This window comes from Aspergillus alliaceus, assembly GCF_009176365.1.
Source record: "Aspergillus alliaceus strain CBS 536.65 unplaced genomic scaffold BDW43scaffold_62, whole genome shotgun sequence".
Lineage (NCBI taxonomy): Eukaryota > Fungi > Ascomycota > Eurotiomycetes > Eurotiales > Aspergillaceae > Aspergillus > Aspergillus alliaceus.
In genome coordinates this window covers 183,484-205,888 of record NW_022474745.1, presented here as the reverse complement: position 1 = coordinate 205,888, position 22,405 = coordinate 183,484, and the positions used below count along the sequence as shown (strand labels likewise).

General features: G+C 49.5%; 9 protein-coding genes across 9 annotated transcripts; 4 read left to right on the top strand and 5 right to left on the bottom strand.

Annotated features, from left to right (window-relative positions):
- The first annotated feature begins 93 nt into the window (after positions 1-93).
- Positions 94-1,962, top strand: BDW43DRAFT_212861 (uncharacterized protein). The gene is made up of 2 exons (XM_032039288.1): positions 94-493; positions 556-1,962. The coding sequence occupies exons 1-2, from the start codon at positions 454-456 to the stop codon at positions 1,857-1,859; spliced, it is 1,344 nt and encodes a 447-aa protein (XP_031895519.1). The 5' UTR covers positions 94-453; the 3' UTR covers positions 1,860-1,962.
- Positions 1,963-3,071: 1,109 nt separating this feature from the next.
- On the bottom strand, positions 3,072-5,298 carry BDW43DRAFT_303762 (DUF3176 domain-containing protein; the record flags this gene model as incomplete). The annotated part of the gene is made up of 4 exons (XM_032045472.1): positions 3,072-3,107; positions 3,277-4,475; positions 4,529-4,590; positions 4,754-5,298. 4 exons carry the CDS (start codon positions 5,296-5,298, stop codon positions 3,072-3,074), a joined length of 1,842 nt encoding a protein of 613 aa, XP_031895518.1.
- Positions 5,299-6,228: 930 nt separating this feature from the next.
- On the bottom strand, positions 6,229-8,309 carry BDW43DRAFT_290640 (putative endosomal sorting complex protein TSG101). Its single transcript, XM_032043536.1, has 4 exons — positions 8,207-8,309; positions 8,043-8,151; positions 7,740-7,978; positions 6,229-7,680 (listed from the first exon to the last, which is right to left on the bottom strand). Exons 1-4 carry the CDS (start codon positions 8,258-8,260, stop codon positions 6,298-6,300), a joined length of 1,785 nt encoding a protein of 594 aa, XP_031895517.1. The 5' UTR covers positions 8,261-8,309; the 3' UTR covers positions 6,229-6,297.
- Positions 8,310-8,437: 128 nt separating this feature from the next.
- preB (alpha-factor pheromone receptor STE2) lies at positions 8,438-10,244 on the bottom strand. Its single transcript, XM_032039287.1, has 2 exons — positions 9,061-10,244; positions 8,438-9,003 (listed from the first exon to the last, which is right to left on the bottom strand). Exons 1-2 carry the CDS (start codon positions 9,803-9,805, stop codon positions 8,639-8,641), a joined length of 1,110 nt encoding a protein of 369 aa, XP_031895516.1. The 5' UTR covers positions 9,806-10,244; the 3' UTR covers positions 8,438-8,638.
- Positions 10,245-11,124: 880 nt separating this feature from the next.
- Positions 11,125-13,423, bottom strand: sly1 (syntaxin-binding protein; the record flags this gene model as incomplete). The annotated part of the gene is made up of 4 exons (XM_032045471.1): positions 11,125-12,602; positions 12,659-13,041; positions 13,103-13,316; positions 13,384-13,423. The coding sequence occupies 4 exons, from the start codon at positions 13,421-13,423 to the stop codon at positions 11,125-11,127; spliced, it is 2,115 nt and encodes a 704-aa protein (XP_031895515.1).
- Positions 13,424-14,568: 1,145 nt separating this feature from the next.
- BDW43DRAFT_212684 (uncharacterized protein) lies at positions 14,569-15,928 on the top strand. Its single transcript, XM_032039286.1, has one exon. The coding sequence runs from the start codon at positions 14,945-14,947 to the stop codon at positions 15,641-15,643; it is 699 nt and encodes a 232-aa protein (XP_031895514.1). The 5' UTR covers positions 14,569-14,944; the 3' UTR covers positions 15,644-15,928.
- BDW43DRAFT_290611 (uncharacterized protein) lies at positions 15,854-19,762 on the top strand. Its single transcript, XM_032043535.1, has 6 exons — positions 15,854-16,569; positions 17,001-17,103; positions 17,158-17,720; positions 17,775-18,169; positions 18,218-18,459; positions 18,535-19,762. The coding sequence occupies exons 1-6, from the start codon at positions 16,214-16,216 to the stop codon at positions 19,150-19,152; spliced, it is 2,277 nt and encodes a 758-aa protein (XP_031895513.1). The 5' UTR covers positions 15,854-16,213; the 3' UTR covers positions 19,153-19,762.
- Positions 19,763-19,787: 25 nt separating this feature from the next.
- Positions 19,788-21,185, top strand: BDW43DRAFT_212675 (DUF218 domain protein). The gene is made up of 5 exons (XM_032039285.1): positions 19,788-20,020; positions 20,159-20,266; positions 20,384-20,435; positions 20,520-21,065; positions 21,130-21,185. The coding sequence occupies exons 1-4, from the start codon at positions 19,869-19,871 to the stop codon at positions 21,048-21,050; spliced, it is 843 nt and encodes a 280-aa protein (XP_031895512.1). The 5' UTR covers positions 19,788-19,868; the 3' UTR covers positions 21,051-21,065; positions 21,130-21,185.
- Positions 21,186-21,256: 71 nt separating this feature from the next.
- Positions 21,257-22,316, bottom strand: BDW43DRAFT_315743 (spindle checkpoint protein MAD2; the record flags this gene model as incomplete). Its single annotated transcript, XM_032048138.1, has 8 exons — positions 21,257-21,542; positions 21,601-21,674; positions 21,732-21,877; positions 21,927-21,955; positions 22,011-22,049; positions 22,113-22,138; positions 22,189-22,214; positions 22,268-22,316. 8 exons carry the CDS (start codon positions 22,314-22,316, stop codon positions 21,257-21,259), a joined length of 675 nt encoding a protein of 224 aa, XP_031895511.1.
- Between the last annotated feature and the right edge of the window lie 89 nt (positions 22,317-22,405).

Below are 22,405 nucleotides of genomic sequence, written 5' to 3'. Positions count from 1 at the left end.
CCTGACAGCCGCAACGCGTGTCCTCCGACGTCAACCTCTACATCCACCTATCAATGTGCAGAACTTGACTTGACCCTGCGCCTTGACTCGCCAGACCTTTCGACTTCTCCAGGCCTGTCAACAGCGAATCTCACAATTGACTACCGAAATCAACTTTATACAATTTTTTTTTTTTTTTTTTTAATTCCCACTTTCTGGAGGATTATGCTCAATCCCTCCGTCCATTCTTTCCTATAAAAGACGCTTATTCCGACGTGTATGATCTACCAGTAACGCTCACGACTTGACGTCCGTTCGAGCATTTCACTCTTTTCAAATCTTCTGCACACGCTCCTTCCGCCGTTGACCGGCCAGCCACTCTTTTTTTTCACTGTGTTGCTAGCCTTCTATATTAACGACGATTCCCATTATCCCCTGTTGTATTCTTGTTCCTATTCTATTCAACCCTTCATCATGTCTCTTTACCCAACCGACCCATCCTTTTCTTCTAACGGTAGGTCATCTGTTCTTCCGCTCTCGTTCATCCATTGATGTACTGACTCCGTGGACCTCAAGTCCTATCCTCCCGATCTGTCTTCAAACGATGTGTATCGTGCGATTCCACCGCCCCAACATGTCCTAAATGCCCTGCCGGTGAAATATGTACCATGGTCAGTCAGTCGTGTGACCAATGCGCCACTACGAAATGCATCAAGACTTCCAGCAGTTCGAGCTCGCAGGATAGCTCATCCGGAGGAAGTAACGTGGGTGCCATTGCAGGTGGTGTTGTCGGTGGTGTCGTCGCCCTTGGCCTCATAATGGTTTTGGTGTGGTGGTTCTTCGTCCGCAAGAAGCGCGCGCAATACGACCAACAACAAGGGGCAAGCGACGGGGAGAAATCAAGCACATTCGCCGATGCTCGCCAGGCGAGGAAGTCCACCAACTCGATTGCTTCGACTGTCCTTACTCGCGCATCGAACGTCATTCAAATTGCCTACATTCCCGGTGTCACCAACCGTTCTCCGCCAGAAACTCCACTCGTGCCGCCGGTTCCTCCGCTTCCGGGCGCTGCCCCCGATCAGCACTTTTTCATGCCGGGTGATTTGCGCGACTCAACCTGGTCCGATACGTCCCGCACGCATCGCAGTATCGCTCCCAGCTTGCGTAGCAGCGTCGCCACGACGATCTATCGGGACAATGCCATTGTGAGCGCCATGCCAGCGCAGCAGGCAATGCGAACCCGAGCCGCCGTGGTGAGCATTCACAACGGAGGTAATTCTCCGGGAACAGGGGATACCTTGGCTCCTCCCGATGCGCCCGCAGTGCCCGCCATCACACAGGCACAACTCGCCCGAGCCGGTGTCGTCCAATCGAACAGCAACAGCTCGATCGTGGCGCGCACGGTCACCGCTAAGCCGGTCATGGTGAAGGGCAGCATCAAAAAGAAGAATATCACCACCAACAACAACAACACTAACAACAGCAACTCTACTACGCCCGGTTCCTCACCTGCCGTGCCGACGATAGCCGAACGGCCGGAGTCAACCATGGCTGCATCGAGCACGCAGCCACCATCTGGCCCGACATCGGGATTTGATACCAATTCTTCTGACGAGGAAGATGGCGCAACCCGCCATGCTAAGCAGACCGAGCCCGCAAAGGGCGTAGCGCCGCCTAAGAGTCCGACAGTGATTGAAGATTCACCGGCTGTCGAGCAGAGCCCTTTCAAGGATCAGCTCGATGCGCAGACGAACCGCCGCGCTTCGGCGCGCTTGTCATCTCGTCTAGAGACCGACGAGGGCACGAGATCCAATCGAAGTAGCCGAATTCCACCCGAGCGAACGGAGAGCCCATTTTCCGACGCGAATGAGGTGAAATGAGTTTCCTGTCTGCTTCTCTTTGCTTTTGGTTAAGTCTGGGTCCTGGTTGGCGACTATTGGCGTACGAGCATTACTAGTTTAGGTCGATTGACCATGTGATAGAATCCTTTGTTATTTTCTTTTTGATTTGGTGTACCTATGATCCGCTATGCTTTGCGATCGATTATACTTGTCCGATCTTTCAGGAACCACCACCGTGAATCAGAATGAATATTCTCTTGACTCCAACTATATGTCCATGCCATCCATGGTACCACCGCAATAATTCTTCAGTAACCTTCCCGCACCAGAACCATGTAATCCCGTTGCTACCCAATCATGGCCCCCGCGTGGTTCGCGTCCGAACCAAATCAAGCTCCGAGGATAGGATAAGACAACCACAAATCTTCGTTAGACCTTCCCCTCAGTATATATATAAAACAGATAAGCAGAACCCCCTACCTATTTTCAAAGCTGATCCTCACTTCGAAACGCCCTATCCCCCACCCATCACATCCAGATCTTGGGATAATGCGGAGAAAGCCAACCGAAGCATGGACCCAAATACGGTCCTGTTTCAGTGTGAACTCTATTCTGTGGTGTGTATTTTCCTCCGTGTAAATAGTGGTTAGCTAGCTTGAATAAGGCTGGAGGGAGTGTATATAACCATGGTTAGAAGTGTTATGATATCTTTTAGGAGGCGAGGAATGAATGTGAGGGGGGTGTGGATTTGATATGGTTTCTGATGTATGGATGTATGTACTATGTTTATTTGAGTTAGGGTTAGGGAGGGGGTTTACGTTTATGCTTATTGGAATACGTACTGTAGATACATTTAGATACATCACGTAGATGTAGAGTAGATGTAGGGATCTTGTATGTACCTTTATTTAATTGTCTTTTCTTTCTTTTTTTTTTTTTTTTTGCTTTTTTGCTTGCATGTATGGCATGTAGATCTATGTATCTTGTTGTAGTATGTACATGGATGTATGCAGGTGCTGTGGTGACCTTGTACGATAAATGCGGCTGGGTTGTGGATTTGATTTCTGCGTAGTTGGATCGGTTATTGTTTACTTTTTTTTTGTCTTCTTCTTTTCTTCTCTTTTGTATTGTGGTCTAGTACTGGATTTAAAGTGGAATAGTTATATTGTCGTGTGAGATAAAGTGTAGTGCATCGTCCCGCGGCCGGCGGGTCAAATGTTCAGTTAGTAGGGTAGGTATTCTATACGTCCTTCAACCATAGCTCTCTGTATTGTACATACTCTTCGGCTAGAAACATTATATATTGGATAACTGGATTGAAGCGTCGCATTCAGAAAAGTGAAAAGAAAATGATAGGCTTACTAAAATGCATAATGGGGTATTTCTCATAATCTTATTTACCATTCATTAATCAACCCAAAACCATCCTACCATTACTCCCCCCATACAACCTAACCTCCAATCGATCATCCCTGGCCACTCCCCCCCCAGAACCAGCCCCAACAGCCTGAACCGCCTTCCCCGGATCGCCCTGATACAAAGACAACAAAGGGATAGGATCATTCTTCCACTTCGGCACCCCCGCCCGCCGACTCTTCCACATAGCGCCCACCAAAGTCGCCGCCCCAAGTACCCACACCAAGACCGGCAGAACAATCCACGGCCAACGCACCTCGACATACGTGACGCTCGATATGGCCCGACCACCCGCCATCTGCGCCGTCCCGGGATCCGAGTTCGCGGCGATGAACCTCGAGTCGCGGAAGGACTTGGACATGGCGGCGGCGACGTTGTCCATGGCGCATCGGAGCTTATCGGCAGTCGTGGCGTTGCAGTCCGTGATGTTACCGAGGGCCATGGCCTGGATGAAATCGGCGCCGGCGTAGAGGGTATTAGAGTTCGGGATGAAGGACGCGCTGTAGATGGAGCGCATGAACGAGTAGCCGGTGAAAAGGTCTTGGAAGAAGGTCTGGAGGGAGAGGCCGGCTTGGGCGGAGAACCCGAAGGTGGTGTTGGGGTGGACGCCCTGGTCGGGGCCCCAAGGTGGTTGGAAGTACATCCCCGGTGTCAGTTTCTGGAGCTCTTCGGTCGAAAGAGGTAAGTTCTCGTCCCATGTTGCCCAGCTGGTTTCCCAGGTTGCGATTGAGTCTTCTTTGTAGACGTTGTTCTTGACTATTGCTCGGAAGCTGTGGACCATTGGTTGGATGGAACATTCTGTTGCTTGCCATCTGGTGTTGTTGTCTCTTAGGGTGGTGCCGTCCATGCCTAGTCCGTCTGGTACGACCATCTGGATGGGTGGTAGGCTGGCGTTTTTGTACACTAGCGCTGACCTTGCTTGGACTGTGGCTATGGATAGAGGTCGTTTCACGGCCATGCCTGAGAGGAACCAGGCGGTTGTGTTCGACACTGGGAGGGAGGCTGTGCAGTTGGTTAATCCGTTATAGCCCAGGTCATCGCCTGTCACGGCGGAGCAGGATATGTCTAGTCTGTCTGTCACGTTTGAGCAGCGAGCGCGAACTTCCAAAGTTGCAATCGGGTCCCAGGTGCAGTTACTCGTGCTGCAGACGTACTGGGGAGTGGCCCATGGCCTCGACCGGTCATTGTTGAAGAGTGAATTATACACGTTTGCCTTCAGCGACGGGTCGACCCAGAAAACTGAGTTGCTGGTCAGCTCAAAATGGAAAGGATGGCCGGAGACATGGACATACGGGCTCCGTTTTGCAACGGCGGACCGGTTGTATTATAATAGGTGCTGTTCGCCAGAAGAGCCCTTTGAGAGACATCCTCGATCATGTTCGGAAAGTAATGGATGAGATTCTGGGTGAATGGATCGAAAGCCAGTGCTAAAATCACAGCCAAGCTTCCCCAGACCGCGAAATGTCTGATACGTACCGTTAGTCAAACGACTAGGAGAGGCGTGTCTATCTACTCACCGAAACCGTAATGCCCACATCAATTCTCCGCTCCCATAAAAGCCCCGACTAGCTGAGTCGAATGCCCTCAGATTCAGCATGGGCCGCGACTTCTTTGCGAACCACACCCATTTCAGCTGTCCCAGAGCCTCGCTGATCGCGAATAATACACAACCCTTGGAGATGGTGCTTAGCCAGGAGACCACCGAGTTCAGGGAGACGTGCTTCCAGACGGGCTGTGGTTTGTGATCAAACTTGGCGAGAATGGCGACTATAGCGGCAAGTGTTACAGCTGAGAGGAGCACTGCCAGCACTTCCCAGATAAACCAGTCAGAGATCAGAGACCACACTGTCCAGGTTTGGTCGTTTCCCTGTCGGTTTGTCTCCTGCACCTCGGGGGACAGCTTGAGTGGCAGATCCGGGGCAGCTCCATGCTCGTCAGTAGTCCGCGAGCGACCATATGTGTCTGGACTGCGCTCTTCGGCCCGCATTACCAACTCATGGGAGTGCACGCTCGATACAGGAGAGACTGGACATGAAGTTCCAACATGCGGCTCTGGAGGCATCTTGGGTGTAGTGAACCAACCTGGCAGAATGGTGAGTCAACAACGGCCCTCTTTCTCCTTCAAGTCGGCAGAAAGGTCTTCCTTATTAGACCCAGAAAAAGATCTACACTCAACGGACATGGCTGAGGAGACGGGAACTTTTAATTCTCCGCCTAGGATGCTAGCCGCAGATTTTGAAGCCCAATAAGCGCCGAACATTTCACAGCCTTGCGGTATAGATGTGTTGGGAGAGGCTGTGTTTGGGGTCCAAAAGTATTGACATATGCTTATATGTTGATCTTTCTATGATGATAAATGTTACTAAGATAGTACTTGATCATTTCAAATTGAGTGGTAGTGAGGGCTAAGCTATATTGCTTCTCATGTTGCAGGTTCATGGAGATATCAACCCCTAACACTTACACTGTGGAGCCGTCTACAATTCCCGCCTAAGAAGTAGTCCCCTGCGTTTCAGCACTGAACCCTTGCATATTATCTCCTGGCAATTAACGCTCGCGCCATCATCTCCTTGAAAAATCATATACCGTCGGACCCACTCTCGCGATTCTCCTGTCCCGGCAATGGCAGATAGCAACATTTGCCCATCATCGTCAAATGCAAAGTCACCACGGGAATAGAACACGTTGATCTGCTGACGGATGACCGATATAGTATTGGCCAATGATTCCGTGGCTGTGAATGGTTCTCAAGACCCGTAGCAGAAATTATCCCTAGCGTTGGAAATAGTCCCGCTGAAAACCGACTCACCTGGGTTGCTTCATGTTGATAGAGGGCATTGAAAAATTGCCAAAATGAATCCGTGAAGCCAATGGCAGAAGACTGAAAGGTCTACATTGGAAGAATCATAGGAAAAGTGAGAAGCTGAGTGCACGCGAAAGAGGTATGTAACCGTCACTGAGTCGTGAAATCTAGTGCTTATAGGGATTTATGTACAGTTCTTGCAGCTTTGTTGCCGTTTCCCTACTCGTTGGTATATACAAAGATCCATAGCTGGCAAGTTTAGGCGTAATGTTCCTCGAGACCCATGCCCTTCCCGATTTTCCGGATAAGCGCTCGCTTCAAGAAAGCCTCTCGCGCCAACCCGCGAGTGTGTCGGGACCAGGTTTCTACTCCGATTATACCTTTCACATGAGCAGCTTGTAGGGCATAGATGGCCTGCTGAATTCCGCGTTCTTCTGCTACTAGGTCGTATAGCTGTTTGCCCACAACTGTGGGGGCGACGAGAACCTCGTCGATTGGAGGAAGGCCAGAGGGAACCGGGTCTGAGCTCGACTGTGCAGCGGCAGATGATGATGTGCGACTCTGCGCATCTGCAATGACAGCATCAGCGCGATGAAGGGATTGTTGAAGGATGGATGTGTTGGACTGCAGGCTTGAATTGAGAGTATTTAAGGATGAGATCTCGCCTTGTAAGGTGGCGATCGCTGCGTGCAATGAATTCGATTGTGAAAGTAGAGATTGTGTCGCAGATTCGGTTCGCGACACATTTGTCTGTAGCGTCTCGGCCAATGCCTTGGACACGGCTTGTAACAGTGCATCCTTCTGTGGATTGGGAGGAATTGGCGGGGGAGGACCAGGTGCAAACGATGGAAGCTCAACCTCAAAAGGAGAAGTAAGAAGATCGGGAGTTTCGGCCTTAGGTCGCGCTGCTGGTTGGGTTACTGTAGGTGGCTGCTGAAAGCTATGATGAGATGAATGTTGAGGAGCTTGCGTTAATGGCATTTGCTGATATGCGCCATTCGCCTGCTGATATGCCGGCTGGTTGGGGGAAACCTGTTGCAGAGGCCTAACGGTTGGCTGCTGCTGAGGTCCACTGGGAAGATGCTGCAGATTTGCGCTAGCTGGCGTCCTGCTACCAGACTGGACAGTGGGTATGCCTTGCGAATAGGCTGACATTAAATGTGTCGCAGCATGTTGTTGTTGCTGAGGATTACGATGTGGGACTGTCGGGCCTTGCAGAATGCCGCCTCGTTCCGGTGGGTACTGTGACGGGTGACCCGGAAGACTACTAATATTCGCACGAGATTGGGGTTGCCACCTAGAATCCTGTTCCTTTGGCGGAAGTGGAGGGAAAGTTGATGAAGAGATGTGCTGCGCCGCAGAAATCGGTTGCCGTTGCTCGGCAGCGACCACTTGCCCAGGCTTCGGAGGCGGGGGAGGCGGCGCCTGAGCTGCCGGGGTTGGTGAAGACATACCCTGGGTCATCGGGGAATGAGACGTGGATAATCCGAGCTCTGGGGGGAGCGGAGGTAGTGGAGGTGGTGTCTGTGTTGGCTCAGGTTGTTGTGGTCGTGGCGGTACCTGCTGCTGCCTGTATCTGACCGGTGGTTCCTTTGCGAAAACCTCCCGGAGTATAGATACGAGATCGACGAGGGTTGATCTCTGACCCGAGTAGATTGTTAATGAATTGCCCCGCGCGACTCTCGATGAAAGGCACTTACCTCCCATGCCTCTGCCCAATGTGCCAGGTAATGGTGATATACCCTTCCCTCCAACGTCACATGCTGACCAACTCGAACAGCCATATCCTGTGTCGGAGTTACGTAGACTATCGGCGGTTCCCGTGGGTAAGTGTTGGGGACCCATAATGATATGGGAAACTTGTAGACCGTGCCGCGAAATGTCACGGGTATTGTGCCAGTGAGCTGCAATAGAAGGGCGGAGTAACCATTTTCATATGCTGGATAGATGGACACAATTAGCACCAGAGTATATAGGGAAGGGACACCGGGAATATCACGGACTGTAGACTTCGGTTCGTGGGGATAAGGAAGGATACTGAGCGAGCACAAGGGCAACATCATAGTACGTTCGGTTGGGGTCCTGATAAGTCTGTCTGGGATCGTAATGATCCTGCGTTGGTCAGTACTTTACATTGAAGAGCTAAAAAGAAAGCAGTTGGAGATACCCTAATCAGGACACTGTATAGCCAATTGAGCGTCCTCTGTGGCACGGCCGCCATTTCGAAGGAGCTTGGGGGAGCTTTAACCTGAAGATCATGAGTGTGTTTGAAACTCCGCAAGAGGTTCGCATTCCCCGCATGTTTCTTGGCATTCCCCCCCCTCCTCCCCGTGACATCGAACTAAAATTGAATTTCATACCGTATTTTGAAGTCGAGCTATTAGGGCTCTATACTAGTAGTTAGTATGTTACCGTGGAAATATACACCTATACTATTAATCGGTTCATGTATCTCAATATTCTTGATATGTTAAAACCCCCATAGAGCGCTGAAGCGAACGCAGGAAAATGAAAACACGAAAGAGATTATTAAAGAGCGAATTAAGAATGTGCAGCGCATCCCAGAAACCGGCCTTCACACACCAAACGAATCCACTCATCAAAGCCTCTGATAACTATGAACGGAAACTCCGTGCTCAACCGAAATCCCATTACCTTGCTCTAGGTCAGGCTGTCTCCGAGCAGAGCCCTGATCCGCATAGCAGACTGTGCTCGACTTATTATTCGGATAAGACATGGCGATAGCCGTGTCCGTGGATGATGTTTGATTGCTCCCCATGCTGTTCGAGACTGCGAGACGGCTCCACAGGGCACAGCGAGAGGGGGAAGTTCCACTGGACGATGAGTTGCTCAGGGTAATGCCAGCCCAGATGGAGGAAAGTGGGAGGGAAATCGTGACCAGGGTCAGGATGTTTGAATTAAGTTCGGGGACTACGATCGCATGGTGGAGTATTGAAAGCATCGCTAGATAATATTAGCCCATGCACGAGGGTTGCCTTTCCAGCGACACAGAGGGCATACCGGGAACGATCATGGTCTGGCACCCAACAACAAATATCACTTTCATCGGCCCGAAGTCCCTCACTCCAAGTCTTCTTCGCTGGTGGATGGCGACCCCAAGTTTAGTTATGAAGATGGCGCAGAAGAAGCAGACACTGATGGTGGTTACGATACTGGCGGCACTTTCCAACCAGACGAGTGATTGTGGAGTGTCGGCTTTCGCAATTGTCTTGCAATTCCCAACCATATACACCAAACGGAAACCGATAGGGATAAGAGCGACCAGGATCGACACGCAGAGAACCATAGTCCGATACCGACGCTGAAGATTCGCGCAGACAACTTGAACCTGGAGGACAAGAGATGCTTCAATGCAGATCAAGAGCAGACTGGTAAACACGACGCCTAGGATAGAATTGGCGTATGCGGAAGTGGATACCCTGGAATGATCGCCAGAGAAGAACGGATACGCTTTCACAAAACCGGTTGTGAAGTAGATCATATTGCACAGCAGCCTGGCCATATTGAGCAGCAAAGCACCGCCGTTAAGAAAGAAGACCGAAGAAGCACGCTTTTCGGGTCTAGTCAGAAGTAGAAGGACAATGAAGATAATGACAGAAGCACCGAACTGAGCCCCATAGTTGATGCAGATCTGGATGCAGTACTGGTAGAAGTCATCCAGAACTACCACGGGTACGAAGAACGGGGTCCCGTCGGCCTCATGGAAGGTGAGGTTCTGTGTGTATGGATCGAAATCTGAGCTCATGATGGGCACGTCGTGAGAAACTTGGAAGGGACGAAAGAAGAGTGAGTGAGCAACGATGGGCAGAAGAGTGCCAGGCAAAAAAGGAAATCTTGTAGGACGCTGTGGATAGTGGGATCGATGAGTAGATTGATAACCCGGTATGAACTTGAACAACACGTCAGATCGAGAAAGAGCCTGTAGAGGGATTTGAACATGATGGGAAAGATGGGACCTGATTCACCAGGAACTATATTGTTCCTCAGCGCTGAGCGTCTTGCTGATAGAGCGCATCAGATGTTACACTGTACATAAGCAACGCCTGAGACAAACAATATATGTACGGCTGAACCGAAACAGAAGGTACAATATCAACTGTGCTTTATAGTGAAACTAGCCCTAGACAATGGGTAAGTCATGACGCTGTCGACATATCAGACTAGATTGTAGCCGAGGCCAGACTTGGAGCCGTTAAGACAGACAATACTAGAAGAACAATATCAAGACGGGAACGAGCAGTTGAAGAGTGGATTGTGGTCCACAACCCGGATCCGGATCCATGGATGGCTTTTAAGGTGCCGGATACCCATTCATTCAACAGAACCTTTTGACATTATTGGCTGTCGATCATTCCGATATTGGAATGTGATTGGATTCTTCACCTCTTAAGCACTGCTGCAGCTTCAAGGTTTAATGTCATTTTTGTAGCCCTTGCATGGTGCCATCGAGGAGGAGGCGGGCGCTGGTGTCAGCAGTTTAATTATTTTAAGACCACGATGGGGGTTTTGTCCGTGCTTCTTTCTTTCCTTTGTGCTGACCCCTTACCTTTTGTTGTATGGTCTAAGGGGCGATGCGCAGTAAATGTTGAAAGCGTGTAAGGAAAGGGTTCCTGATGTGCTCTTGGGTAACACACAAACAATGTGATTGCTGAGCCCGGCTGCCGTTTGGCTATTTTGGGGGCCTAAATAGGCTGACAGTGTCGCAAAACTCCCCATGTGGCTGGTGGGACACCGTTGAAGGGTCTGTATAGCCATTGTTCGGTGTAGGACGGATGATAAACCTGAGACGCAGATAGATTGCTAAAAGTCGCCTTGGCAAACACGATTGCACGAGGACAGTGGTCCTGGTATGGTATTGTCAGGTGAAGTAGAGTGAAGGTGCAGCCTAGCCCTACCTTACTAGATCTGATGAGTAATTTAATATACATTCCCCAATTTCATGAAATGTAGATCCAAACGGCAAGGAGGATCCCTAAATGATGCATTAATGTATATGTCTTAAGACAAATTCTATTTGTTTAAGCTACATTCAAATTCAATGCTCCTCTCGAGCTTTCACTCATTTCAGCTTTCGCGGCCCAACCTAGCCAATGACTCTGTTAGGAATTCGTTAGCGTTCATCAAATCCGTACTGCCATAGACGACTCTTCGCCGGGGAGTGTTCTGGGATGCTGTTCCCCGACCGGCCGCTGCACCATCGCTGGCAGGCTGTCCGCTGGTCTGACGGACCCAGTCCTGCAAGTTGCCGTACTCGTCCATGCTGCCTCCTCCGACGGTGAAGACGATCGCTTCGTTGAAGGCTTGGCGGCGCTGACCGAAGCTGGCACCTGTTCCTGGCCCGGGGGTACCTAGGGTGGCAGGCGATTGGGTATTGCGAGAAGCGGAAGCGGGGGGCATGGCACCACGGGCATTTGCACTGCGGGGGTCGAAGTAGAGGTAGCTTTCAGTTTTGGCAATGGCGGAGCTGGACGCGGAGGCTGGATCCATGAGCGATTCGGTGATGTTGGTCAACGTCAAGTCTTTGTTTGCAGGGAGGAAATTCTTGACACCGGAGATCAGGGAGTCGAAATTGGCACCCAGCGCCCCAGATGTGATGCGATCTGTCAAGCGATTCGAGAGCGACGAGAAGCCACGAAATAGATCAGAGGATTGTTGCTGCGGTGCGGCAGTAGTCATCATAGTCATGCGAGTGACTTCGCGGACTTGTTTGACATAGGCGATAGGGCTGACGTCCTGGACGCCAACACGGGTAAGGGCTTCTTCAAACTGGCTCATATCGGCGCGGTTTAGTTCGGTCTCAGTGCTCAGGAACCAGATCAGGAAGAGTCGAAGCTTATCCGTCGGATCGCTGCCCTTGGCTGGGTCATTGATCAGTTCCAAGATCTGTGCCTTGGATTGCTTCGTGATATTCTCTTCAAGCTCGAAGAAGTTATCGAGCTGGCGATCTTTTATCCCTTGCAGCAGCGCAGTGGCAATGTTCATATGCATGTCCAAAATGGATTTGCGTTCCCGCAACTCCGGAAGAAGGGTGATAGCAGCCTTCAGATGCTGCGCAGAGGTACTGGTGTCATTTTGGAGATCCTCAATAGAAGAAGCACCAGTCTTCTTTGTGATTTCGTTCGCATCCTCCTTATATTTCGTTAGCTCGGCGTCGATATCCTCCGCTACCTGAGGGAAGGGAGCCCCGGCATTACGCTTCCAGAAGAAGTCGTTGCTGTTGAGGTCATACGCTTTCTTGGTGACCTTGCCAGGATTTGTTTCATCCGTCGTCTCAATTGTGATCCGGTTGAGGCGCATCTGGAGGACATCCTGCACTAAGGATTGGTATGTCCACGAGTGAGAAAGCATGGGAACCAAATCCACATTGCGATCGACAATGACTAGCACAGGTCTTGAAGAAGGGACACCCGGGGCAGTTTTCTTATTGGTTGAGAACAAATTATCCTTTGAATTAAGGATATGATCACGGAGTTTGCGGTCGAGTTTCGTCGCTATGAGTTCTGCCGCGCCACCTTTAGGGCATCGTATGATGGGGATCGCGCCTGTTGGTGTGCCAGGTAGTTAGTAACAAACATGCGCATGGGCCGGCCCTACATACCCATCGTAACGCTAACACTGAACAGGCCGCTGACAATCTTATCAATGATTACATCTAGGTCCTCATCACTTGTTTGCGCACTATTAATCTTCCAGTAAGCGTCATGCCCTAGGCCTAAGCTGAAAAGGTCTGGCTCAGCGACGATGAAGTTGAGGTATTGATCGTAGACTTGTGCGATATGCTCCGATGCCCCCGTGGTCGCTATCTGAGAGGCAAAGTCCTCTAGAAGCGGCCGAGGCACAGACGATAGGAAGTTCACGTAGGCAGGCGTATAGAGTCCGCGAGCCAAGTCGTCTGTAATCATTTGAATATTGGTAGCCGTAGGTTCAACGAGATAGACGACTGGGACATCGGGAATCGGATATCGATTGGAATTGATGTTTCTTAAGTTGCCAAGTTGGTTAGTCGCATCAGTCAAATCGTCGAAAGGATGGAAGCGCATACAGATGGATCGTCACGCCCCAAGCTCGCAGATCATTGACCCGGAGCACACTACTAATAACATCCCGTCCCATATTATCGAATACCAGAACTTTCCAGATCGGGTCGCCATCCTCGTTCAAGATGGGGGTCGAGATGAGGCCTTGCGCGGAGGATTCGTGATGGCTGTCTTCTGTCTGCGGATCATGGTTCAAATTGAGGATTTTCTGAATGGAAACTGAAGGAGGACCATGTTAGTGTACGCTAGCTTAGGAAGATGGAACATGTATCATTCGAAAACCTACCGACCTGAAGGTCGCGAAGAGGCATTGGATGCGACGCCATGGTAAGTATAGTCTGCACCCAGGAAGATATTCACAGCGATTAATTGGCTGGGATGACGTTCATGACATAAAAGGAACTGTAAGCACTCAAGCAGGCAGGACGATATCAGACAATCAATCCCGATCTGAAGAGTTGTTCCTGCTTCGATCACTCAGTCCGCAATCCACTCCTCTGTACACGCCTCTCTCCGTCTCTCCACTTGGCATCCTGTAAGAGAAGCTCCCGATTGATGAAGGCTGACGTAATCTGACTAATCCCAATAAGGTTACATTGGTCCCTTACTAACTAAATAAGGTACTGACGCTCCCCCCCCTTTCCGAGTTCAATCACCCGCCCAACAGATACAAACGACGCAAACTCACGTGCGCTGTGCTAGACCGAACGGGTATAAGCGTGGCTGGCCAAGCCTCCCAATGGCCGTCACCTAACCGAGCTGAGCTTTTTAAGTCTCATTACCACCACTACTTGCCTCCCCAACCCCCCCCCTTCCCTTCCATCCATTTCGTAAAGCGAATGACTAGGCTGCTTAATTGCAGTCCAAAGTGCTTCTTTGTATGAGAACCTTTTCTTTTCATCTTTTAAGACATATTTAAGAGAAGAAAAGGTCCACAGGAACAGGTTGTACGTGCTGGATTGTCACTTGTGAAGAACAGCGCAGGGAAAAGGAGTGACAAGGCAGCAAAGAAACTGAAAACAAATCCAAAGATAAAGAAAGGGCCTGGAAAAAGAAAAAGGGGTTCCAAAGAAAGACAAGTTTTTTTTTTATCATACGTCTACTATACGGAGTACTTGGTCGGTGTATTCGAAGGGTTGACCTACTTGGTGCATCAAGAGCGGTTCTTTTTTCTAAAAAAAAAAAAGGTTGCAAGATTGGGCGCAGCACAACGTGAACGCGACTTGCGGGATACCCATCCCTAAGGAGCCTCCCTCAGGCAGACAGGCAGGAATAACTGTTTTTGCTTTTCTTTTCTTTTAATATTTTTTTTTCCGGCTGTGCCAAAAAAGAAAGAAAGAAAAGAAAAAAGAAAAGAGGTTTTTAAGAGCTTGCCACCCCCCGTTAACAATTGGCAAAGCGGAGGCCAGTTTGCCACGGGTCATACTGGAACCATTTGGTATTTCCTTTACACACTTTTGTTGCAGCACTGCGGCAGGAAATCAGTATCGCTACTGCCTGACCTTACCGCTCTCCCCGCTCAGCGTATCAGAATCCTTCACCGCTGACAAAGTCTGATCGGACCGGTGATTCGTCCGGTGTGATTCGCTTTCTTAACGTTTATTGGGAGGCTCTGTCCAATAAGGCTATTTAGAATTGGCCCCCCCCCCCACACCAGTCTTCCCACCAACTGCGATTCAGGAAGACCGGCGTCTACACACCTTTCCTAATTGGGTGCAACGAGCACGTGGATGCATGTGACTTATACCTGCCATATTGGGTTATCCATCTCCCTTTAAAGTATCTCTACCAAATAATTCTGCTTCCCACTACCCCCAGAAAATCAACGTCGGGGAGTATTGAAGTGAATGGACGGCAGCATGGAGCAGTCGCCGCCGCAGAATATGATGCGCGGACTGCCTCATGCCCCGGTAGATCCCGGCTCATTGCCTGCGGAATACTGGGAGTCGCTGTATGCAAACCCGGAACCCCCACATCAGCATGCGCATCCGCCACAGCAACAGTTACAGCAATCGCAACAACCACAACAACCGCAGCCCATGGGTATCAGCTGGGATCATCCGGTATTCGGCCAAGCACCCCAGCAACGGAGCCCTTTACCCCTTCAACAGGAGCATGGCCATGGCTTGTATACCTCATCCACTCCGCAGTCTTGGCGACCCAACCCTTTGCATCCTCAGCAGATGATGTCGACCCCACAGGGATTTACGATACCGGTTCAATATCGACAGGTGCCTCAGTATTCACAGGGGCAAGTTCCTTTTGAATCGCAGTCTCTCAGCACGTCGGAGAATCCACCTTATCAATCGTATGCGTTTCCGCGAAACTACTATCCTTCACAGCATCTGTCAGTGCCAGACACCTTCTCTCAAACGCCTCCCCCCCAAGCCACTCAGTCACAATCATCTCAACCGGCCCCTTATCAGTCTAACACTCCTCAAACCCCGATCGTTCCATACAACATCCCTACGGGATATTCGGAAGAGACTTCAGTAAGCCTGTTCGAAACTATCTCGCCCGATGATAGTCTAGCTAACAATTACTAGCATGGTCAGGTGCAGTATACAAGTGAATTTCCCGACTCTGCGCCAAGTGTCCATGAGCATCAAACGATCAACCCCCAGTTTCTCAACACGGCTCAGCAAACCAACAACCAGCATGGCCCCCTCAATAGCTTCATCTATGTAAACCCAGGATTTGAACGACAAGATGATCAAAGGTATATCTTTTAAACGAACTGTGGTTTTATCTTGCTTCCTGTGAATTTGCTGACTTTTTTCCCTCCAGGGTGTTCGACTACTACCGGAATGACTTGCAAATGCCATCGGTTCTGAGCCAACCTGCTGTGAACAATCCCAGTGTTGCTGCTGCACAGACCCCAGGCGTAGACGTAGTCATACCCATGAATCAGAACCGTACGTTTCCTCAATTCATCGTTTGGTAACCTCATTCTTACTCGAACAGGCCAGCAAGCTATTTTAGAAGTTGCAAGCAAAGCAGCGGAATTACGGAAGAAACAGCTCACGGCGAAGAAGGCGCCCAAGAAAGCCTCGGCTAAGGCGCCCGGCAAAAAGGCTGATGGGAGGGCTTCAGGTTCTTCTGGATCCGAGAGCGATATGTCTGACTCGGAGTTAGAAATTGAAGCGCCCGAAGAGCCATCTCCTATACCCCCAGTTCGTCCCAGTGAGCCGGAAGCCGCCGCACGATATGATACCCTTCAAGCTGTGTGGTCACCGCGGAATAGGCGACCTCATGCTGACAAAGTCAAAGGCGCACTGGTTGCGTTCAAAGACGTCGTCAAAGCTGTAAGAGATACATGGAAAGAGAAGTCGCAAGCGATGAAGATGGCGGAAAATAAGGGCGAAAATGACAAAGCGGCCCAGATCAAGAAGGACGTCGTCCTTCAGCGGCGCCTGATGGACGTGGTTGTTAGTACCACTCTGGAACAGGGGCACCCCACAATCGTCGAGAAGTATGTCCTTTCTCTTACTTTATTCCTTTCTCTTACCATCTTGGCATATCGTTGTCATGGCCATAGAAGTCAGAAACGAATTGAGAGCCTCTCCCGCGTAATTTACCTAGTGTGGATTTCAGCATATCTTCTAAAACAAGAGTGCTCATAAGTAAGGGTGGGGATTACCCTGCACCCAAGGCCAATCCATACCTAGCTATGTGTCCTTAGAAAAGAATCGAGGAAATAAGGAAGGGTTGTTCTCTCTAAAGAACTGTTCCCTTTCGGCAGTCCCTAGTCTGACCGCATAGTCACCTCTCTCGAAGAGTCTCTAGGACTTCTCGATGGTACAGATTGGCCTACCACACTAGCTGACACTCTAAGCCTCCCGCTATATCATGCTTTGTTTTGTTTGGCTTGTGCGATGATCATTGGCTAACCCAAATCTTTAGGCTAGGAGAACATCCAATGGCGGTGGCTGCCATGTATTCGTTTCTTCTAGATCGACATCAAGCGTCCGACATTGATGGAGCATTCACCTTGAACCTATTAAAGGTGCGTATACTAACGTAAACTGGTGGTTAATCATAACTAAGACATATTGAATAGCTCTTGGCTCGATTTATTACTGTGGATGAAGATGTGCTCCAGAAAACAAATGTTTCCAAATTACTGCCGAGATTTGTGAAAAAGGGTGGGCAAGTAGCTAGGGGGCTCGCGCAAAAGATCTTAGATAACGCTGCTATTTCTACTAAGAGGAAGCAGGAGAACAGTAAACAAACATCTAAAGAGTCTTCTCCCTCTAAGAGCTCGGCGTCCGATGCTACGCCTACGCCAGCGCCTGCTGATGGTCAGCGATTGGAGGTCGCTGGATCTAAAAGACCCCGAGATAGTGAGGCCAATGGCCAACCAGCCACAAAGCGGGTGGTGGTCACGTCGAATCTGAAGAATGGGTTGAAATCAAGCAACGTTCCTATGGCTGGCCCTGCTAAACGCCCTCAGGATATTGGGCCGGAAAACAAATCAGTAGCAGTCGCCGCCGCCCGTCCAAAGGCCAATATAATTGCCCCAAAGCCGACCAATTTATTTGGAAGTTTGACATCCGCTTCAAAGCGGCCTGGAACTTCAAATGCAGAAAGAGCGGCCGCGGCCGCTGCCGCGGCGAAGACAAGGTACGCAGAAGTGTATCGAGCTTAACCCCAATACCTAATGCTAATCTTAAACAGCACGCCTACGGAAAAGAAAGAGTCTCAGCCGGCGCCTCCCAGACCAACCTTCTCATTTGGTGATATTATGGCAGACCTCAATAAACAGAAAGAACCTGCCCCGTCCGAGCCCGTTGAGCATCTGCCCCTGGAGTCTGAAGAAGAACGAACGAAGAGACTTCGTAAGGAGGCGAGACGGAAGCTGCGTGTCACGTGGAAGCCTGATGACTCTCTTACCGAAGTCCGTTTGTTTACACATGACCCTGACGAAGAACTTGGACCCGGGGATCGTGCGCAGGGAGATGTCAAGGGTGAAGGTAGTGTGCTCAAACTCCATAGAGATCTGGACGAGTTCGACGAGGAAGAAGATAGCGCTGTGCACGAAGAGAGTTTGCGTGAATACTATGAGGCGTCAGGCAAGTTATTACCGGAGTTCGTCAGAAGTGCCATACTAACTTGGGTAGAAATTGATTTCGCGGACATCACATCTGAGGATCGTGCTCGAAATAATATCAAACGCGCTGGTACTCAGCAGCCAATTAGTCCTGAGAAAGAAGCTCAAGAGCACCGGGAAGCCACGACACTTATGGTTTTCTACACTTCTCCAGCAGATGTGCCCTCCTCACCAAAAGAACCTCCTCCGCTCACTGAAGAAGAGCCAGCGACAGAAGCCGTTGCCTTTGGAGAACTACCAGATCACGTCAAGGTAGGCCTAAGCTTGCTTTCCTGTCCTTTTCTTTTTCTCTCTTTCTTTGAATCTGACATGATTATACTGTGACAGGCTCGACAGGAGCGGTATTACTCCGTTGTCAATCCCCAGCCAACTCCAGCTCAACCAAGCACACAAAACAACCAATTCGACATCTCGAACTTGCTCAAAATTATACAGAAGGCGCCTCCGCAACAGCAGTCAACCCCGCCACCCCCGCCACCCCCACCTGTATCGCAAGCACCGATGTCTGATCTTGAGCGAACCATCAGTATGTTCCGTCAGCAACAGCAGCCTCAACCACAGCCCCAAGCGCCCCAGATGCCTCAATTTCCTACCACGAGTCAGCCTCCCGCAACACAGGGCATCGATTTCCAGAAAATCCTGGCCGTCATCAATGCCTCAAAACAGATCCAACAGCCAACACCTGTCGCGCCCCCGGTCCAGCCGTCGCAGCCCAGTATTGCACCAAATTTGGCTGCAATCATATCCCAGTTTGCCGGAGCAAGCCAACAGGGGTCCAACCTCTCTCAAATGCCAGGCCACTACGAGGACCCTGAGCGCAAGCGTATGCGCGAGGGTTCGGGTTTTGATGGTCCTGAGGATGATAGATACGCTTATTACAAACGAAACAAGCCCAACGGACCGAATAAGAGCCATGTAAGTTCCTCGCAGCCTACTGTCCATTGATGTCAACTGGTTGCTAACTATGTATGGTAGCCCAAGGTTGGGTTGGTTCCCTGTAGATACTGGCCTGAAGGAAAATGCCGCAAAGGCAATGAGTGCACTTTCCGTCACGATCCTCTTAACTAATTATTTCCCCCCATATCTCCTACTTTTGATACCCCCTATCCTTTCTTCTTGTCAGCATTCCATACAACAACGAATATTTGTATTGTCATCCCATTTGTCTCTACATCCTCTCTGAATTGTTGCAAATGTATGTTGACTCATAAATGTGCATTATGGGCGAGTTCACACGGCGTTGTTTTTCCTCGGCATCGGTCATCTCAGCGTTGTCTGTTGCAGTATTCTACCATGATACAGGAGTTCTGTCATTTCCGGTGGGCTTATGCTATTCTACAAGGACAGAATTTGGCCAGGTTGGTATTGTGTCTTCGGCGCGAGATTTACATTATTTTCATGGAAAGGACAATCATGCATGTATATTAGAGTGATGTCCTACTGGACAAGATTTTAATCTGCGACGAAACGATTTGACCTTAACAAGCAATCCGGCTCATTAATACAGAAACTGTTAAGTTACCTTTCTCACCGGCTTAGGTAATATAAATCTCCTGATGACCGACCAACTCTCTTTGAAACACTCATACTGTAACATTTTTGGTGATCACTTTCCCAAGCTTCCCAGCCTCAGTAGTGTACTGTGAAGAAAGCTTCACTCCATGCATTACCTTGATGTCCCTCCTCGAAATAGCAAAATCATGTCAATTCTAACAGCATCGAACCAAAAAACGCTTTGCAGCCATCTGATCATCGTCTGCTGCCACGCCATATACCGGGGTGGACCAACTCACGGCATCTCCGAGGATGAATGGTAAGTCTTTAGTGTTTTTTCCCTCTAACTTTTACTGCATGAGTATCTTGTCCACGCAGTCGTAATCTATGCCGTATAAATCACGGTTATATATATAAACACAAACATACATGCATCTCTAACCGCAGAACATACCAGGCTGATAGAACCTTTCCAAAAGGGAGAAACCCCTACATTCACAGCTCATATCAGGGCTGGACTTGAAGCCTTGTCGAATGACCCGTCTGCGTTGCTTGTATTCTCAGGGTATGTACATACCGTAATTGACTTCAAGGTCCTAGATCGGTACTCAAGAGAGATATATATATATATATACATATAATACCTGAGTCGAATAACAGCACACCACTAACATCCCAGCAGAGGCGCTACCAAAAGAAACATCACCGATTTAACAGAGGGCGAATCCTATCTGGTAAGTCAACTCCAGAAAAATAAGTACTTATAAAAGACACATATCCTCCTTAGTAACCGTACCTAACCTTACATACACCAATAGAATCTCGCCAGAGAAAACCAATACTTCTCCTACCACATCCCACCTGCACAGATCATACCCGAAACACACGCCACGGACTCTTACCAAAACGTGCTCTTTTCTCTACTGCGATTTAAACAGTATACGGGCGCCTATCCGTCCCGAGTGACGGTTGTGACCCATGAGTTTAAGCGGAGACGGTTCATGGAGTATCATTTTCCGGCTGTTGGGTTGGCTGCTGTTGGGCGGGAGCTTGAAGGTAAGGCTAGAGTGGGTGTTATTGGGATTAATCCTCCTGAAGATGTGACGCCGGAGGCTTCGTTAATTGAGGGAGAAGAGAAGCGGGGGATTGGGTTGTGGACGAGGGATCGATATGGTGTTTTAGCGGAATTGGCGGAGAAGAGGGCTAAGAGGGGCTGGGTTCGTGGGATGGAGAGGGGTCTTTTTGTTAATGTGGGCTTGGAGCCGGTAGTTGAGGAGTTGGTTCGGTGGGATGGTGGACGGGATGGGAATGAGTGGTTTCTTAAGATGGAGCAATTGCCCTGGTATTAGGTATGGAACTGAATGGTAGGATTCTACTTATATCGTCTGATTAGTTTTGAAATATTGATTTGTGATGCATATTCATTAGTCATTACTGATATGCTCCCGATTGTAAAAACATGAAACAAGAGAAGCCCCGAAAATATGCTGAACTGAGCCTGTCGTCCTCGTCCTGAACGCCTCCCAAAAAACACCTTAATCGATCGTACGGTGGCCTAATCCGCAAGACGATAGCTGACCAATGTTTCTACACGATGGTTGTTCGTGCTGAAACTCCTGAGCTGGACTTTCTCCGCGTTCTTGATCTCCTTGGCGTCGCTGTCACCCCATTCGACCGGTACCTCTGAGTCGGCGTCGGCGTATACTAGGACGTTAAATGTGCAGTCACCGTCTAGGACAGGAAGGAAGGTGACTGAAGCGGTAATCTGGCGGAAAATTGCCTGGATCTCCTCTTGAATTTCTTTCTCTGTTTTCTCAACAGGGGCTTGCGGGTCCGCGTTCCTACAAAGAATTAGTATTGTGCTGCTCTTTATATTGCTTGTGGCTCGAAGATGCATACTCTGAGCCGGTGTTTTCCTTATCGCCGGATGTCTGGGATTTCTGGCTCTTGCTGTGTTTCGCGAATATTTGCACCTGAGATGTCCCGTTAGTTTCTGATATATACGCCTGACAAACGAGTGAGCTTCTTACATCGAATTGCCATCTTTCCACGTGTTCCCCGGTCTCCTTGTCTGTGATTACTACAACAAGCTTGGAGATCTTGCCTCCCATCATCCACTTATTTAACTGTGACATGATCTTCTTGATGTAGGCCTTGACCTGATCATCCGAGGTAACTGAGTCTGTCAGCGGATGCGCCGAGTAGAAAGCAGAGGCCCGACTAACTAAGCATGTTGAGCCCATATTTCTTGACACTAAATCGAGTTAAATACAAAGAGCTTAACAGCGGACTGTGATCGAAGTACTCACGTTGTGAAATCTTCAGGGGGGTAGACACCTCGCTGGAAACTGGGGGTCAACATTAGCATTCGTCGAAATAGCCTATGACGCTGGCCGAACACGCAGGCTTACAGAATTGAGTTGATGGAGTATTCAAACTAGGCAGATTAGTATTCCTGAATTGATGTGACTTGAGAGGGAACCTTACGAATTCTGCCACAAGCTTGGATGACCCTATGTAGGGGTGAGCTCTTGAACTGTACGAACTGCTATTTTGGGTCTCTCACCTTTCAGGGACAGCTTGTGCACCTTAGACTTGTCCTTCGTTGCTGACATGGTGAATTGATGTGACGCTAGTGGATAAATTCGTGGGTTGATTGTGGTTTCGAGAGGGGAGGGAAAAGAGACTTTGAGGGAGCCTTTGT

Bases quoted from the DNA above. Each gene is read 5' to 3' on its own strand.
- BDW43DRAFT_290611 (XM_032043535.1), top strand. From the start codon at position 16,214: ATGTCTGACTCGGAGTTAGAAATTGAAGCGCCCGAAGAGCCATCTCCT. The intron at 16,570-17,000 runs GTATGTCCTTTC...CCAAATCTTTAG, and splicing joins CACCCCACAATCGTCGAGAA to GCTAGGAGAACATCCAATGG. The intron at 18,460-18,534 runs GTAGGCCTAAGC...ATACTGTGACAG, and splicing joins AACTACCAGATCACGTCAAG to GCTCGACAGGAGCGGTATTA.
- BDW43DRAFT_212684 (XM_032039286.1), top strand. From the start codon at position 14,945: ATGGACGGCAGCATGGAGCAGTCGCCGCCGCAGAATATGATGCGCGGA.
- BDW43DRAFT_212861 (XM_032039288.1), top strand. From the start codon at position 454: ATGTCTCTTTACCCAACCGACCCATCCTTTTCTTCTAACG. The intron at 494-555 runs GTAGGTCATCTG...GTGGACCTCAAG, and splicing joins CCCATCCTTTTCTTCTAACG to TCCTATCCTCCCGATCTGTC.
- BDW43DRAFT_290640 (XM_032043536.1), bottom strand. From the start codon at position 8,260: ATGGCGGCCGTGCCACAGAGGACGCTCAATTGGCTATACAGTGTCCTG. The intron at 7,979-8,042 runs GTCCGTGATATT...CCATCTATCCAG, and splicing joins CCCACGAACCGAAGTCTACA to CATATGAAAATGGTTACTCC. The intron at 7,681-7,739 runs GTAAGTGCCTTT...TACTCGGGTCAG, and splicing joins ATTGGGCAGAGGCATGGGAG to AGATCAACCCTCGTCGATCT.
- preB (XM_032039287.1), bottom strand. From the start codon at position 9,805: ATGAGCTCAGATTTCGATCCATACACACAGAACCTCACCTTCCATGAG. The intron at 9,004-9,060 runs GTATGCCCTCTG...AATATTATCTAG, and splicing joins CCAGACCATGATCGTTCCCG to CGATGCTTTCAATACTCCAC.
- BDW43DRAFT_212675 (XM_032039285.1), top strand. From the start codon at position 19,869: ATGCATTACCTTGATGTCCCTCCTCGAAATAGCAAAATCATGTCAATT. The intron at 20,021-20,158 runs GTAAGTCTTTAG...AGAACATACCAG, and splicing joins GGCATCTCCGAGGATGAATG to GCTGATAGAACCTTTCCAAA. The intron at 20,436-20,519 runs GTAAGTCAACTC...ATACACCAATAG, and splicing joins CAGAGGGCGAATCCTATCTG to AATCTCGCCAGAGAAAACCA.